The 18,658-nt window shown below is 43.2% G+C and overlaps 1 protein-coding gene across 1 annotated transcript in view; it reads right to left on the minus strand.

The window, feature by feature from the left end:
- tm7sf3 (transmembrane 7 superfamily member 3) overlaps positions 1 to 18,658 on the minus strand; it is a 45,374-nt gene that overhangs the window by 16,305 nt on the left and 10,411 nt on the right. Inside the window, exons 2-5 of the mRNA XM_020512948.2 lie at positions 12,418 to 12,572; positions 9,543 to 9,690; positions 5,959 to 6,079; positions 1,587 to 1,755 (exon numbers count right to left, since the gene is read on the minus strand). Coding sequence (XP_020368537.2) covers positions 1,587 to 1,755; positions 5,959 to 6,079; positions 9,543 to 9,690; positions 12,418 to 12,572 — 593 coding nt within the window. The remainder of the gene's footprint in view (positions 1 to 1,586; positions 1,756 to 5,958; positions 6,080 to 9,542; positions 9,691 to 12,417; positions 12,573 to 18,658) is intronic.

Genomic DNA, 18,658 nt, shown 5'->3' on the forward strand with positions numbered 1-18,658 from the left:
TTGCCTCCCTTCAGAAGATGGGAGAAGTAAAGCAAGTGACCCACCCCAGCGAGTAGCAGGCAGTTACTAGCAGAGCACTGCAGCAATCAGTGCTTGGGTTCCAACTGTACATTATTCGTGGAAATGACCTGGATTAGGGAACCACCTTCAATCTTCCCAAATTTGCTAATGACAACACCATGTGGAATTACGAGCCGTGTGGAGGATACAAAGGAAGCCCAGTGCGATTTAGACAAGTTGAGTGGGTGGACAAACATGGCACATGCAGCACACCATGGCTAAATGTGACAGTATAAAGAGTAGTATAGACACAGCAATATATTGGAAAGTGAGGGTGTACAAAAAGGACCGAGGTGCCCTTGTACACCAGTTGGAGAAAGTAAATGCAGCAAGGAAGGAGGACGGCAAATTTTATGCCAGCCTTCATTGCAAGGCGATTGGAGTTCAGAAGCTGGGATATCTTAGGGGAGTAACAGAGGGTCTTGGGAGACTGCAGCTTGAAGTGATAGGTGCAGTCCTGGCCGCCCATACTAAATGAGGATATACTTGCCCTACAGGGAGTGCAGCAAAAGAGCTCAGCAAGCTGATACCGGGGATGGCAGGACTGCCCTTTAGGAGAGATTGGCCTGTATTCACTGGACTTTAGATGGATGAAAGGGGATCCGTTCAAAAATAAGTGTGTAAAATTATAAAACAGGGCTGGACAGACCATATGACCAAAGGGTTTTCCCCCCTTGACTGGGGAGTCTAGAACCAGGGGCCACTGTCTCTATATAGCAGGTAGGCCATTTAGGACAGAGATGAGGAAATATTCCTTCACTCAGAGGGTGGCTAACCTGTTACCACAGACAGCTGTGGCGGGTGGGTCATAGAGTATATTCAAGAAAGAGTTTCATAAATTTATTAGATATGGAAGTTAAAGGGGGTATGGAGTGAAATTGAGAATGATATTGAGACAGAAGATCAGGCATGATCATACTGAATGGCAGTACAGGCCTGAAGGGCCAAGTGGCCTACTCCTGCTCCTAGTTTCTACGTTTCTACAGTGACTAGTTGGATTGTCATACAATTAATGTAAAAAACCCATCTGGATCACAAATGTCCTTTAGGAAATGAAATGAAATCTACTGCTCTTCTCTGGTCTAGCCTACATGTGACTCCAGACCCACAGCAATATAGTTAACTCTGAAAATACCTCCCAAAATGGCACAAAAAGCCAATCAGTACAAGGGCAGTAAGAAGTGGACAATAAGTACTGGCCTGTCTAGCAATATCTGCAAGTGACAAAAAGAAGAAAGAAAAATTAGCTTCACTTTGCAACATTAATATGATCCAAATTGTGGTTACTCCAAAAGGTAGCTGGGCAATCTAATTAGAACACCAGGTAAACTTGGCAAGTTTGCAATACTTATTTATAACCAGAATGAGAGAACTAAATATGTTAATAATTGGCACATCTAGAAGCATATTTCAATAATCCATATAAATAAAGAAAATGTGCATTAAAATCTCAAAAATCTTCAGCCTATGAGTGACAAAACATCTTTCACCACTCGAGAGAGAATAAGGGTGGGAGATACTTATACCTTGACTCCATTCGCTTCCACTTGCTCTACTTTTGCCATCTTCTGAAGGGAGGCAAAGAGGACCTTTTCAGTCAGGTCAGTCTCTGGTAGGAAAAACTGATAGACATCGTATTGTAGTCTCAACGTGGGCTCTTCATCAGCAAAGTCACACAGTGGGGGAACCACTCCTCTGTAACAAGACAGTCACCAATTCATCACCTTTCCTCCTGTCTATAAACAAACTATCGTCATCATTTTGTCCCATCAAAAAAAGGAACCACGGATACTGTATTATCAGAAACAAAATCAGAAATTGCTGGAAAAGCTCAGGTCTTCATCCGTGAAGAGAAATCAGCGTTAACATTTCAGGTCCAGTGACCCTTCCTCAGAACGGGGAATGGAGAGAAATTGAGAATATGACATTGAGACAGAGGATTAACCATGATCATATTGGGGGTAGCGTGGTGGCTCAGTGGTTAGCACTGCTGCCTCACAGTGCCAGGAACCCCGGTTCAATTCCACCCTCTGGTGACTGTCTGTGTGGAGTTTGCACATTCTTGTGTCTGCGTGGGTTTCCTCCGGGTGCTCCGGTTTCCTCCCACAGTCCAAAAATGTGCAGGCTCGGTGGATTGGCCATGCTAAATTGTCCCATAGTGTTCAGGGATGTGTAGCTTCGGTGGGTTATAGGGATGGGTCTGGGTGGGATGCTCTGAGGGTCGGTGTGGACTTGTTGGGCTGAAGGGCCTGTTTCCACACTGTAGGGATTCAATAAACTGGGAGCACCAATCTGAACCTTGTAAAGAAGGTTTCATTCCCATCAACTCAAGTCACTGATCTTTGCAGCAAATTCAACCCAAACTTGCAGCTATAGACCGTTGCAGGTTTGTACTGAGGCGACATTACATGCACCGGGGTTCGGAGAATCATTGTTACTTTAAAAATTCAGAAATTAGCCACACTATTGTCACTCAGTCATTGATCTTTTCAAATAATTTGGAAGTAATGAACTGGCTGCGCAAAGAGGGAAATCAATAGCAATTGATGAGAAGATGACAGGAGCAGAAGTGGGCCCTTCAGCCCATCGAGTCTGCTCTGCCATTCAATGAGGCCGTGGCTGATTGAATAATCCTCAACGCCACTTTCCTGCCTTTTCCCCATATCGCGCGATTCCCTTCTGATTGACAAATCTGTCAATTTCACCCTTGAATATACTTAATGACCCAGCCTTGACAGCCCTCTGCAGTAAAAAAAATTCCACAGATTCACCATCAAGAAATTCTTTCCCCATTTTAAACAAGTGACCTCTTATTCGGAGTTGTCATCTTCTGGTCCTGGACCCTCAAGGGGAAACAACCTCTCCACATCTACCGTGTAAGCCTGTGCTTCTATACGTTTGCAATAAGCATTGGGAAGATCTAATCTAGAGTCCTGTGTACTGATGAGCCCCTTGTAGAAGGAAGGATGAAATTACATTGGAAACAGTTCAGAGAAGGTTCACTGGATTAATTCCAGAGATGAAAGGCTCAATTTATCAGAGATTCAGCAGTTTAGAAAGTTAAGAGGAGATTTAACCAGGTAAATAAAAATGCTAAAGGGGATTGACAAAGAATATTTCCTTACGAGGCAACTAGATGGAGGGGTCATAGCTTTACAATAAAGGGGTAGCAGATTTAACGAGAGGAAAACTTACTTCTCTCAAAAGGGTCATGGATCTGTGAAACACACTCCCCCAGACTATGCAGGATGCTGGGACATCAAGTTTGAGGAGGCAATAGACACATTCTTCATTAGTAATGGGTTAAAGGGTCAGGGGAACAGTCAGGAAAGTGGAGTTGAGGCTGACAGAAGACCGGCTATAATCATTAAATGGCCGAGCAGGCTCGAGGGGCTGAATGGCCTACTCCTCGTTTTTATGTTCTTATAAAAGGTCTCTTCTCATTCTTCTAAACTTCAAATTCATTCTTCAACTCCAAATGGCTCAACCTCTCTTTACAAGAAATCCCATCCATTCCCGGTAACAGCCTAGTGAACCTCCAGTGCCAATATATTTTTTTTTTTTTGAAAAAAAGCCCAAAAACCATTCATTCATTGTATTCCAGCTGTGGTCTGACTAGTGTCTTTTATAGTTATAAAAAAACGTCTCTACTTTTATATTCCATTCCCATTGAAATAAAGGCCAACATTCCATTTGCCTTCACTATTACTCACTGGACTTGGATGCGAGCTTTTTATCATTCAGGAGAACTCCCAAATCGCTTGGTCCCTAATTTCCTGTAATCTTTCTCCATTTAAACTAAGATTTAACTCTGAAGATCTAGCTTTTATTGTCAACAGTGCTTATCCTTGGCTAGATTCCATGGTGAAAGTTATGTGGCAATGTGCCTCATGTTGAGAAATTCTGTAGTCAAATGAGAGTGACTATGTTAAATGATGAGTAATTCAAATCTGGGATTCAAACCCGGGTCCCCAGAACATTACCTGGGTCGCTGGATTAATAGTCCAGTGATAATACCACTAGGTCATTGCCCCACACCCCCCATTCCAAGATGTTGTGTCTTTCTGACGATACGAAGGTGGGTCACGTTGTGGACAGTGTGGAGGGCTGTTCTAGGTTACAAAGGGACATTGATAGAATGCAGAGCTGGGCTGAGAAGTGGTAGATGGAGTTTGACCCTGAAAAGTGTGAGGGGATTCATTTTGGAAGGACAAATTTGAAAGCAGAATACAGGGTTAACAGAAAGATTCTTGGCAGTGTGGAGGAGCAGAGGGATCTTGAGGTTCATGTTCACAGTTCCCCGAAAGCTGCCACCCAGGTGGATAGAGTTGTTAAGAAGGTGTATGGTGTATTAGCTTTCATTAAGACGGATTGAGTTCAAGAGCTGTGAAGTTATGCTCCAGCTATACAAAAGCCTGGCTCAGCCACATCTGGAGTATTGTGACCAGTTCTGATCACCTCATTATAGGAAAGATGTGGAAGCGTTAGGAAAGGTGCAGAGGAGATTTACCAGGATGTTGCCTGGAATGGAGGGAAAGGTCTTACGAGGAAAGGTTGAGAGCGCTAGGGCTTTTCTCTTTAGAAAAATGAAGGATGAGAAGGGACTTGATAGAGGAGTACAAAATGATCAGAGGTATAGAGAGTAGACAGCCAGAGACTTTTTCCTAGGGTGGAGGTAGCTTTTACAAGGGGAAATATTTTTAAAGTGAAAGGAGGTAGATATCGGGGAGATGTCAGAGGTAGGTTCTTTACTCAGTGGTCGGGGCGTGGAATGCATTGCCAGAGAGGGTAGTGGAGTCGGCCTCATTAGGGGCATTTAAGCGGCTATTAGATAGGCATATGGATGATAGTGTAAGGTAGGGGTGGAGGTTAGATAGACCTTAGGTTTAGGGTAAGAGCTTGGCACAACATCATGGGCCGAAGGGCCTGTACTGTGCTGTACTGTTCTATGTTCTATTCTCCACAATAGTTTTACGTAGAACAGACAAGTCAAAAATGGTGGCCATTGGTCTGTCTATAACTCTCAAATGGAACAATGTTCTGTTCAGGACAGTGTCTGCCCTGCAGGACCATTACTGTACAGTCAGGGTTACAAATAGTACTTTCCAGTAACTGGACACCAAAAAGAGAGATTCTGTCTACAAAACAGTAGCTTCTGGCCAGTGCAATGCCAAATCAGAGTTTACATCTCAATGATTGATTGATCTTCATTCAATCTCTTTGCTGTTTGCAAGAGGCAGAATATAGATTGCATTCAGCCAGCCCATATTTACAAAACCCAAAACAAAATAATTAGCAAAACATAATAGCACTTGCTGAACAATCCCATCTGTGCCAATAGTTACACTGACAACCAACTTGAGAAACCAAAAATCGGTCAAGCTTGCTAGAAGTCTTTAAACCTTTGAAAAAAATGTTTGTTTGGTTTTCACCAGCCTTATTTTTTCATGAACAGTTTTCTTTACAATTCCAATCAGACAAGGATGTCAGCCACAGCTGAGTGGGCAACACTGTGGTTGTGGTTCAAGTTCAAGTCCCATTGCACAGTCAGGATACAAAAAGGAAAACCGTTTCGCAATGCAGTACTAAAGTAGTGCTGCACCATTAGAAGTGCCACCCTATGGATATTTTGAACAGCATCAAGAAATGGGACTAGATAAACAGTAATATTCATCCTTCAAAATTCAAATTAACTCATCATTATTCCCGTGTGTTGTGGAATCTTGTTGTGCTCACATTGGCTGCTTGTGACTGACTGAAATGCTTTCCATAGAATTGTGTAAGACATTATATTGTTCCAAGTCTCTGCTGCAGAAAAGCAATGTTGCCCCTAAATCTGAGAAGGTAAGCAAAACGCAAAAGAGAGAACATTGGAGTCATTTTGTCTTTAAGCATTACCTTGCATATCCAACATTGGCTGGTGCAAAACTTATTGTGGCTTCGTACAGGTTGTACTGCAAGTGTACACTGGCATCAACCATCGAGTCAGATGCCACACGACATCCACCTGGTATAGGATCTGCCAAAGGGATTTGGGAGAAAATTAGCACAGGAAACGATTGCCTGATACTTCTATTCCAAAAAACACACGAGTGGTCACAACACAAGGCAGAAAACTAGCATCAAGAAATGGGACTAGATAAACAGTTGAAAGCGCTACTGCCTCACAGTTACAGGGACCCAAGTTCGATTCCAGCCATTGGGCAAACATCTGTGTACCGTTTGCACATTCTCCGTGTCTGCGTGGGTTTCCTCCCACGGTCCAAAGATCTGCAGGTTAGGGTGGACTGGCCACTGTAAATGCAGGATTATGGGGATAGGGTGGGATGCTCTTCAAAGGGCTGATGCAGACATGATGGGCTGAATGGCCTCACTACATTGTGGGGATTCTATGGCTTTGATCTGGGATCTGTATTAGCTCAATATTACATACAGCTCGGTGTTACCAATTCAATTGTCATGTAGTTATTAGTCACTGAGAAAGGCTTTAAGAGCCTTGGTTACTGTTCAGGTTTACAGTGCAGGTCTTAAATCCACAACTTTGCCTCCAAGGTCTTGGAAAGGGTTATAAACTTTTAAAATCTGCTGACTCTTGCATGCACTCCACACACAGCGCAAGCCAAGAACTTCAGTTTTTATGACAAAAGTACAGAACTTTCAGATTCTAAAAGTGACCAAAATCCTAGTATGAAGCAAATCTCAATGATGCAATGAAAATCCTCCATATGAGAAGGTACTAAATGAGTAACTGCAAGTCACAAGCAAGTGCCTATGGTCTAAACTTAATTTGCAACTCACTCCAAAGTACGCTTCTGTTCCTTGCTTTCTCTAGAACTCAGAAGTTTAAGGGGTGATCTGATCAAAGTCTTCAAGATATTAGCAAGAATAGACAGGGTAAACAAAGACAAACTGTTTCCACTGATTGGGGATTCTAGAAGTCCGGGCATAGTCTGAGAATGAGGGCCAGACTGTTCAGGAAGTGGTTCGACACAAAATGATGGGAGGGGTTTGGAACTCTTCCACCAATGGCAGTGGTTGCTGGATCAGTTGTTAGATTTTAAATCTGAGTGAGATACATTTTTGTTAAGCAAAGGTATTAAGGGATATGGGCCAAAGGCAGGTATATGAGGTTAGGCCACGGGTCAGTCTTGATCTTACTGAATCACAGGATTCATCTCAGGATGGAGGGGCTGAATGGCCTACTCCTGTTCCTATGTTTGACTAGATTCCCCTTAAAAAAATATTGCCACACCCCACACCATTTAAGGGTATCTCGTGGTGAGGTCATTGGATTTGAAATCCAGAAGCCTGCACCAACGTTCTGGGGACATGGGTTCAAACCCCACCATGACAGGTGGTGAAATCTCAATTCAATAGAGATCTGCTACTATCAGGAATAGCAAGAACTGCAGATGCTGAGTCAGAGGTAACACAGCGTGGAACGGGACAAACACAGCAGGCCAGGCAGCAGAGGAGCAGGAAAGTTGACGTTTCGGGTCAGGACCCCTCCCCAGAAACAGAGCATTGGAGGCTCCACTGATGATATCACCTAGCATGGTGAAGAAATGTTTGAACGAGAACAATCCAGTTCGGCGAGCAAGTCAACAATCTCACCTCTGAAACCTTCCTATTCGTGTACCCATCCAGATGCCTCTTAAATGTTGTAACTGTACCAGCCTCCACCACTTCCTCTGGCAGCTCATTCCATACACACACCACCCTTTCTGAAAAAGTTGCCCCTCAGGTCCCTTTCAAATCTTTCCCCTCTCACCTTAAACCTACACCCTCTAGTTTTGGATTCCTCTACCCTGGGGAAAGAGACCTTGGCTATTCACCCTATCCATGCCTCGTGATTTTATAAACCTCTACAAAAAGGTCACCCTCAGCCTCCTACAGCCATTACAAGTGACTGAAGCAGAGTGATGCTAGCAGACAGGAGTCATTGATAACTTTTTTGTTAAAAAGTGAGCAGGCAGGTTAAACACATGAAGATCCACATTAAAACCGTTGCTTCAAGCAGCTACCTGTTTGGACCAGTCACTGACCACAATCATTAAAAAGCAAACCTACTGTGGATAATGCTGCTCTCCTGGTGAGCTAAACCATCTACTGATTGTAACACATCTAAAGTCCTGATCATCTGAATATGTTGAATTTTAACAAGTCTTATCCTCAAATTCACAGCTTTTCACCTTTACCATTCCTTTAATATTCTTTTACTAGCTCCACAACTTGCCCTCAGGAATAAGTGTCCTTGAAAGCCTGGGACATTGTTCAGTCTCCTCCATCCACTGATGGCTAACACTCCAGTGTTAGATTTGCAAAGTTCTCCAGGAAACATGATGCTTTAGCCTAACCCTTTGGCATCACCTGCAGCTCAACCACCATTATTTACAGGATTACACTGCAGGAGCATTTCGGGACATTTTCTTCTGCATTAACATGCATTTCTCTAGCACCTATTAGTGTTGAATGTGATCGGGGAAATGTTATACAGATTTTCTATAAAGTTATGGTTCTCAAAGAGGTGCTGTTGGAGACTGCATTAAGCTCCACCTTCCCTTGCGTTGTATTACAGCCTTTAGGTATAAAGGGTCTACTTTGAAATCTCAGTGGGGTCAGATGGGTTATCCTTGACAACTAATAATCCAGTTAGTTTAGGTACGATTTCCCAAATGCACCTAGCATTTAGTGCTGTCATGAAAAAAAGCCACACCTGTATTGTTATCCTAAGTGCTGCTTCTTCTTAAGACTCACTAGTGATACTCCTTCAAATAGCCCTTAGATCCAGTAAGAAAGGAGACTGGAGTGTTTTGTGGCACAGTGGTAGTGGTACTGCCTCTGAGCCAGGAGACCAGAGTTCAAATCCCATGTTTTCCAGAGTTGTATTACAACCTGAACAGGTTGATTTGAAATATCAAGAAAAAAAAAAGGGGACCGGTAGCAACACTAACCCAACCATTTGCTTATAGGGATAAGCACAACGTACTGAGAATGCTGAAAATCTGAAATAATAAAAAACAGAAAATGCTCATTAGCTTCAAGTGGGTCACTTTCACAGTATACACAGCAAAAGTAACCATGACAATCACCACAAATTTGAAACATCTTAAGTTCAACAGCCAGCCCTACAAAGACCAGAATCAAATCTCACATACAAGAATTTCACTAATTCTGAGAATTATTTTAAAGTGAGCCATTTCTAAGCAAAAAGTCTGGATATCAAACAATTATTCCAAATTCCCATTTCAGATCTTTAGATACAGGCACTACCTGGTGAAATATTCAAGCAAATAAAGAACAATACAAGCAGAGTTTCACAAAATGTAAAAGTCAAATTACTGTGTTAGAATTAAGGCTCATTTGGCAATCACATCAAAAATTGCAGCATTACTGAAAAGAGGACAGGTTAGCATAAACAACACAATTGAAATCGACGTGCAAATGTCAAATCGCTCAATACAAGAATGAGACAGTTCAACCTCTTGCTTTGTACGGGAGAATGACAGACATTGCAGAGACGTTTTCTGTCAGTGTTTGTAGATGCCATATTGTTGCATTCTCCTCTGGCTTTAGGCTTAGCAGCAAGGCAGGGTCTTGACCAGTTGTTGAGGTTTCTCCTGCAGGAATCTGAAAATGTGGACATTGAAGTTTTAAAAGCAATGAAAGACACACAAAACTTGCAACTTTCATTCAGAGTACTGCAGGGTGGATGTCGATGGGATGTTTCCCTGAGCTGGGGACTCGAACTAGGGGCCATGCTCTCAGATTAAGAGGCAGGCTATTTAGGATTGAGGCGAGGAGGAATTTCTTTGTTCAGTGAATAAGACACTTGTAAAACCTCTGGAGAAAAATCAGTCAACATTTTGGGTCAAGAGACCCTTCCTCATGTTCCGAAGAAGGGTCATTCAACCAGAAATGTTAACTCTGATTTCTCTCCACAGATGCTGCCAGACCTGCTGAGCTTTTCCAGCAACTTCTGTTTCAGATTTATAGCATCTGCAGTTCTTTGGACTTTTACTTGTAAAACCTCAGCTGGAATGTTGTGTGCAGTTATGGGTCCACATTATAGGAAGGATGGGAATAGATTGGAAAGAGAATGCGGGAGCGAATTACAAGAACGGTTCCAGGAATATGAGACTTTGGGGACGAGGATAAATTGACAAAATTCAGACTGTTCTACTCTGAGAAAAGGCAACTCAATTCTGAAATCATGGGCTGGTTGGATACGGTAGATAGGGATGAGGTGATGCCACTCATTAAAAAAAAAGGAACAAGAGGAACTTAGATTTACAGTGATGTGCAAACAAAGTACAAGTTTGGGGGGAAAAAAAAACCAGTCACACAGCGATTAGTTAGGACTTGGAATACACAGCTTGGAAATGTGGAGGAGGCAGGTTTCATTGAAGCATTCAAGAGGGGTCATTAGATGATTATATGGACAGAAATACTGTGCAAGGGAATGGGGAGAAAGCAGGAGATTACCTGGTGCCAATGGTGCTCATTTGAAGAGCTGGTTCCGACATAATGGGCCGAAAGACGACCTCCTGCATCAGGACAGTTGGTAAATCTTTGGAATTCTCCAACCTAAGTGGCTGCGGAAGTTGAGTCATTGAGTAGGCTCAAGGCAGAAGCTGATAGGTTTCTGGAGACTAATGACGCAGGGCAGTAAAGTGATGCTGGGAGATGGGCAGCTGTGATCTAACTGAAAGATGGGGCAGGCTCAGTGGCCTACTCCTGCTAAAACAAAGATTGTAACTTGAAAATGCTATTTAAAAAAGGCTTCAATGGATTTTGATTTAGTCAGTCTTTTACAGTTAATAAGCAAGTTAAGTAACTATTCCATCTACTGAGGTGACAACTGCTGTAAGTCTCATCCTTTTCAGTCTGTGATTAGATAGGGAATTTCTGAACTCTAGGATGTTTAGAAGCAGCTTCCCAACAACGTAACACAAGAGCACAACTCTGGATGCCAGATATCTGAAATAGAACAAGAAAATACTGGTGAAACTCAGCAACACCATAGAGAGAGAAACAGAGTTAATACAATCATAAACACTGCTTTTCTCTAAACAGAAACAACCTGCTGAGTTTCTCCAGTATTTTCTGTAACTTTATGCTTCGTTTCTAATTCAAATTCATTCTTATTTAGGATATAGGCATCACAGGCAAGGTTAGCACTTGTTGACCATCGAGCCTAGTGATTTCATAGGTCACTTCAGGAGGGCACTTACGAATCAACTATGTTGCTATGGGGTTGGAGTCACAAAGTCACAGATGCATATACAGAACTCTACCTCCATCCTAACTCCCCAAGTACCAGTCTCCTATTACTTCAGTCTTTGGCTTTACATTGGCCGACATATGCTAGACATTCACAGATTCTGGGAGGGAAGGGAATCCAAAACACATCCAAGCACAAATCCACCTTTCAGCTCATGCCACATTGGTGATTTATTTCCTTAAACGATGCCCAGGGAGTTAAAAACAAAATGCAAAATTTGTTTCTGGAAAACATTTCCACCTCAGTTTTGCAAGGTCTTACAAGTTAAGTCTTGAATCAAATTAGCATAACTTGACTAGACCAAACAAACATTGTTAAAGAGGACTTTACAGATTTTAAAATAGAAGGACCAAGACAGACCAAAACTGTGACCAGGAAGGAGCCTAAAGTAGAGGTGCACAAAACGTTTTTGCCTTAGCTGCATAACTAAAAATGTTTTGCAAAAACAAAAGAACCGATTCTTAATTTGCAACTACAAACGTGCCTGCACTTCAGAATGTATTGGCTGGAAAGCTGTTGTACTGTCTGAGATCACGAGAAGCACCAGAAAAAGTCAAGTCTGATGTTTTATTCACATTTGCTGAAAGTCTGGGTTTCACTATAGAAGAGAAAGTTACAGCCAGGGCTTGCATCCTGGAGTGGCGTGACTCAACATCAGAAAACGGAAATCCAGAAACACAACCAAAGGTTCAAGATTTACACAAACTTCAAAACAAGGGCAGGCAGCATATTCCAACGCACCATTTATTCACTGCCTCTATTCACAAGTCTGTTGGCCAGAGTTTACGGAGAGCGCATAGGAAATTTGGAAACAAGGATAATTTTTTTCTTTAAAAATGTGGTAGCAGTAGATCAGGAACCTCAGTCGAAGCCAGACAATGGGGTAAACAGCGACTGGGATTGGAGAGTTAGGATAGACCACTGAACGCACACACACACCACAGTGAGAAAATACACAGGAAACAAATGTTTGGGTGTGGGGTGGGAAGAAAAAAAACTTGAGACGTCAGTCTAAAGTATATGACAAGTTGGAATGCAACCAAGAATTGAATTTTCAATACACATTTACATACCTTATAAGAGGAAAGAAGTGTATTAACATATTTCGTGTGCACTTGAATGATGACGAATGTCACATCCTCAGGAATGTTTGACAAAAAGACAGCAAACGTCTTGTTCTCAAATAATGCTATTTCTTGAAATCTTCCAAGTTTGAATTCAATTCGATCTGCACGAGGAGAAGAATTACAATGCAGATATATCCATTTCAACATGAACTGCAGACAGACAAACTCACATCACAGGCATTGGCTCAAATCTCTCGCTATTTCAGGACTTGCTTTATATCCTTTCAAAAGGAGATTGTAATTAGACAGGAAACACAGCTCTAACAACAAACAAGGAGGTAATTAAATCAGAGATAGTAGGAACTGCAGATGCTGGAGAATCTGAGATAACAAGGTGCAGAGCTGGATGAACAAAGCAGGCCAAGCAGCATCAGAAAAGCTGACGTTTCGGGCCTAGACCCTTCTTCAGAAATGGGGGAGGGGAAGGGGGCTCTGAAATAAATAGGGAGAGAGTGGGAGGCGGATAGAAGATGGATAGAGGAGAAGATAGGTGGAGAGGAAACAGACAGGTCAAAGAGGCGGGGATGGAGCCAGTAAAGGTGGGGAGTTAGGGAGGGGGTAGGTCAGTCCAGGGAGGACGGACAGGTCAAGGGAGCGGGATGAGGTTAGTAGGTAGGAGATGGGGGTGGGGCTTGAGGAGACAGGAGGGGATAGGTGGGAGGAAGAACAGGTTAGGGAGGCAGGGATGAGCTGGGCTGGTTTTGGGATGTGGTAGGGGGAGGGGAGATTTTGAAACTTGTGAAATCCACATTGATACCATTGGGCTGCAGGGTTCCCAAGCGGAATACGAGTTGCTGTTCTTGCAACCTTCGGGTGGCATCGTTGTGGCACTGCAGGAGGCCCAGGATGGACGTCGTCTGAGGAATGGGAGGGGGAGATGAAATGGTTCGCGACTGGGAGGTGTAGTTATTTATTGCGAACTGAGCGTAGGTGTTCTGCAAAGCGGTCCCCAAGCCTCCGCTTGGCTTCCCCGATGTAGAGGAGGCCACACCGGGTACAGTGGATGCAGTATACCACATTGGCAGATGTGCAGGTGAACATCTGCTTGATGTGGAAAGTCTTCTTGGGGCCTGGGATGGGGGTGAGGGGGGAGGTATGGGGGCAGGTGTAGCACTTCCTGCGGTTGCAGGGAAAAGTGCCGGGTGTGGTGGAGCTGGAGGGGAGTGTGGAGCCGACAAGGGAGTCACGGAGAGAGTGGTCCCTCCGGAAAGCAGATAAGGGTGGGGAGGGAAAGATGTCTTTGGTGGTGGGGTCGGATTGCAGATGGCGGAAGTGTCGGAGGATGATGCGTTGGATCCGGAGGTTGGTGGGGTGGTACGTGAGGACGAGGGGGATTTTTTTGGTTCTTATTGCGTGGATGGGGTGTGAGGGATGAGTTGTGGGAGACACGGTTGAGGGCGTTCTCGACCACGGGGGGGGGGGGAAGCGGGTGGAGGAGTTACGGTCCTTGAAAAACGAGGACAACTGAGATGTACGGGAGTGGAATGCCTCATCCTGGGAGCAGATGCGGCAGAGGTGAAGGAATTGGGAATAGGGGATGGCATTTTTGCAGGAAGGTGGGTGGGAGGAAGAGTATTCTAGGTAGCTGTGGGAGTCGGTGGGCTTGAAATGTATATCGGTTTCTAGGTGGTTGCCCGAGATGGAGACAGAGAGGTCCAGGAAGGTGAGAGAGGTATTAGAGATGGTCCAGGTGAACTTAAGGTTGGGGTGGAAGGTGTTGGTGAAGTGTATGAACTGTTCGAGCTCCTCGTGGGAGCACGAGGCGGCGCCGATACAGTCATCAATGTAACGGAGGAAGAGGTGGGGTTTAGGGCCAGTGTAGGTACGGAAGAGGGATTGTTCCACGTAACCTACAAAGAGGCAGACATAGCTTGGGCCCATGCGGGTACCCATGGCCACCCCCTTGGTCTGTAGGAGGTAATTAACTATGTTATCTGGTCTGATGGTGTTTATTGAGGAGGAAAACTGAGAACGCCTGCAACAAAAATATCACAGAACATATAAACGGCAAAAGAGACCACTAAAATCTCTCAAAAACATGATAGTAATATGTAGGGTATGCGGGGTAATTTGATCTTAGTGTAGGATAATAGGTCAGCACAACATCGTGGGCCGAAGGGCCTGTGCTATGCTGTACTGTTCCATGTTCTTAACACCGGTAATAATGTAGTATTGCAGACTCAGCCACAACCCTGAACTTCAACCAATCACCATTTTAAGTATTGAGATTATTTGAAATTTGGTATTCTTGCATTTCCCTAACGAACAAGGGGCAGAAAGCCTCAACAACACTCCTCCCTTCATCAAGATACAAGTTGTTAAATTTAGGAGATGGTCAACACTTATTGCAACCACATCAAAATTAGATGATGAGATCATCACGTTGCAGTTGGGAGCAAGGATTGACAGCCACATTTCTTACTTTTACAACAGGGGTTTGCACTGAATGCACTTTGGAGATGTCCCAATTGTTAAAGGCACTAATAAATCTAAAAAGCTTTATTCTGAGAATGCCTCAATTGCTCGTGAAATCTACCACCACCTCCGACCTGAAATAGATTCCTTTATGCTCTGAAAACCCTCTGCTGGAATAATGTGAAAGTGCGTAATTAAATGTCTTTTGTAGGGGTAGATGCCAACTTTATTGCACATATTCCTGGAAGGTTTATCACACGACCTTAAAGCCTTGCCCAGCTCTATTTAATCCTGCCTGCCCAGAGCTAAACCAAATGCTTGTGGATGTGGATGGTTCCAAGCTAGACAAACACTCCTTCCTCTGCCGTGATCTGCCCAACATGCAGCACGCACAGGGAGGCTTTTTTTTGCTGGGGTGCCAGTTACTGGAATCTGCCAAGTGTAAGACAAATACAAACGGTGGTTGGGAGAACACGCTTCGTTGTTGCCCCAGGGCAAACGTGGTTTATTATAACAAACAGCCAGGGCTGCTCCCAGTATACCTAGCTGCAAAACAAAAAAAGTGATTCAGTCTTTATCAAGGTGGGCAATCCTGAACTAGGTTCAATAAAGCATCTGGTCCTTCACTGCCTTCTAGTTGTAATACCATTGAGTCAGTTTCGAAAGCAAAATGATCTCCTCCATTCTACCAAAACCAGCTTTGCCCATTATTGTACAGCATACACGTTTAACGAGTCTGTTTTGTTTTTCACTCCAGTGAAATGAGTTGTAAATGAGTCGTGGGCACTAGTTGTACAAGTCATTAATGCCAGCCAACACCAGAATGTGAACACAGCCTCTCGTGTGTTTCCCAGCTCGAACTGCTCCACTGCCACTGGCCAAATGCGGGGGTGGTGGGGGGGCGGGGGGAATGTTCCTCTCCACATCTCTCTCAACCTTAATTCCAACCTTAAAAGACACTTAAAATATCCTTCGCACCAAGTTGGGTCAGTTGCCCTCCTATTTCCCACATCACATAACATTGTTGCATTGCATATACATTATAGGTGCTATATAAATAAAAAAAGTTATTGCTGTAAAACTTTGAGGCAGTTACAAGTGAAATCCTCAAGCCAGGTCTTCGATTTGAATTTGGCATTTAAAACAAGTGCCAGTCTGTCTAATACCCCCAGCCAGTGAAACGAGCTCACACTATGACAGTCTACAATTCCTGGTTCTACCCCACAAAATACTGCAAGGCATGCCTTGCCATTTATCCATCAAATAAAACAAATATTTAAAGCAACTTTGCTAAGGGCACAGCAAAATCAAATTAGCAAATTAGATCAGGAGCCTTGTAATTTTCCAAGAGACACAACGGTTCTATTGAAAGCTAACCCAAATGTCATTAAGAGAGTGGATCTGAAACCGAGATGACTGATGACCTCCATTAACCCCTCACTGTCAGAAGCAAGGAAAGTCTCCCTTAGTGTTTTGGTCAAAAGTTTACCTTCCATCAGCACCCTCAAGAAAAAAAATTCAAGCAGCAATAAACTGCAATTACTCAAGAAACACAAGCAACAGTAAACCTGCAGGCCTGTTGAACTTTGTCATTCATTCATGGCTGACCTTGGCTTAAAATATCACTTTCCCACCTCTTCCTTGATATTAAGACCCCAAATATCAGTCTGTCATAGCCTTATATTCAAGGGTGGAGATTCCACAATCTTCTTGAAGACGAATTTCAAAGGTTCATCGCACTTTGAGTGAAGAAAATTCTTTGTCACTTCACCTGAAAAGGTGGCAGATATCACTGGAAACGCACAGCAGGTTAGACAATATCTATCGCTGTGTACAGAGAGATACAAAGTGAATGTTTCAGGTCTGGCACCATCTGTGTACACAGACACCATAGGACATGGGAGCAGAAATTCAGCCAGTTTGCTCTGCTATTCAATCCTGGCTGATAAGTTCCTCAACCCCATTCTCCTGCTTTCTCCCCGTAACCCTTGATCCCCTCAATAATCAAGAACCTATCTCTGTCTTAAATGTACTCAATGACCTGGCCTCCACAGCCTTCTGTGGCAGTGAATTCCATAGATTCACCACTCTCTGGCTGAAGAAGTTCCTCCTTTATCTCCGTTCTAAAAGGGTCTTCCTTTTACTCTAAGGCTGTGCCCTCGGGTCCTAGTCTCTCCTACCAATGGAAGCATCTTCCCAACATCCATTTTGTCCAGGCCATTCAGTATTCTGTAAGTTTCAATTAGATCCCCCCCCTCATCTTTCTAAACGCCAATGAGTATAGTCCCAGAGTCTTCAAATATTCCTAATATGTTAAGCTTCTCATTCCTGGGACCATTCTTGTGAACCTCCTCTGAACTCGCTCCAGGGCAAGTACATTATTCCTGAGACACCACAATCCAATATCACTTTTCGCATCTGAAGAGATGTCATGGATGTCTGGCAGCATCTGTGAAAAACAAAAGAAAAAATAAATCAGAGTTAACGTTTCGGGTCCGTTGACCCCTCCTCAGAACCGATCTGAAGTGTTAACTCTGATTTTCTTTTTTTCTTCACAGATGCGGCCAGACCTGAGCTTTTCCAGCAATTTCTGCTTTTGTTCCGCAGCTCTTTCAGTTTTTGTTTTGAAGAGATGTCATTTTGGATCCAGAACATTAAAACTCTGTCTCTACACAAGCTGCCGGACCTGCTGAGTTGCTCCAGTACTGCTTTTTTTTTTAAAACATTGTAAATCATAAAAACAAATCAGAACTGGAGATGCTAGAAACCTAACAGGTTTTGAACATTAAAAAGGAGAAGATGGAGGTAAAACAAAACAAGTGCTCTCCAACAGGGTAAAGGGCAGGACAGATAATGACAAAGGTAAAGTAGGAAAGTGAGTTGTGAAGAGGCTATGAATAAATTTACATTAAGTGGGTAAAGAGCCAGCAAATATAGCATGTGGGGAAATGAATTGTCCATTATGGCTGGAAGCTTCTTTTTAAAAAAAAAACCATCTAAATGGTGAGAGATTAGAGCTCAGATAGAAACATAATGGGAGCAGTCGGCCATTTGGCCCTTCGAGCCTGCTCCACCATTCAATACGATCATGGCTGATCATCCAACCCAGTCTCCGGTTCCCTCTTTCTTTCCCCTTAAGGCCTAAGAATTATATCTCACTCCTGCTTGAGGATAATCAATGTTTTGGCCTTAACTGCTTCCTGTGACAATTCCACAGGCTTACCACTCTCTAGGTAAAGACATTACTCCTCATCAAGCAGAGAGACCTTGGTTTCCAAGTACACAAAACAAAAGTGCAGCAAGTAATTCAAAAAGTTAACATAACATTATCAGTTACTGAGTGTAGTTGAAACACTTGCATTTTATAATCACAGTGCAGTTGATTGGGTCTTGTACACAGCAGAGATTTCTCACTGAGGAACCTGCGTACTAGTGTCCTAACAAAATAAGATGATACACTATAACATTGGTATTTCTGCTTTATGATGAATTGTAAATATACTTTGAAACACTTGGACCATCTACTCAGCCAGCTGGTTGTTTGAAAAGACAAAAAATCTTGCTGCTGTGCACTAGAATACGGAAGGATCGTGTTCATCATAAGGGAGATGGTAGCATAATTGCAATGCCAGTAATCCATAAACCCAGATTAATACTCTGGGCACCCTGCTCAAAGTCCACTAGGGCAGCTGCTGGAATTTAAAACTACCTTGAATAGAAAAAATAATCTCAGTTTCATGGTCACCATTTTTATCAGGTTGTATAAAAATAA

Source organism: Rhincodon typus, chromosome 18 (assembly GCF_021869965.1).
Source record: "Rhincodon typus isolate 14 chromosome 18, sRhiTyp1.1, whole genome shotgun sequence".
Lineage (NCBI taxonomy): Eukaryota > Metazoa > Chordata > Chondrichthyes > Orectolobiformes > Rhincodontidae > Rhincodon > Rhincodon typus.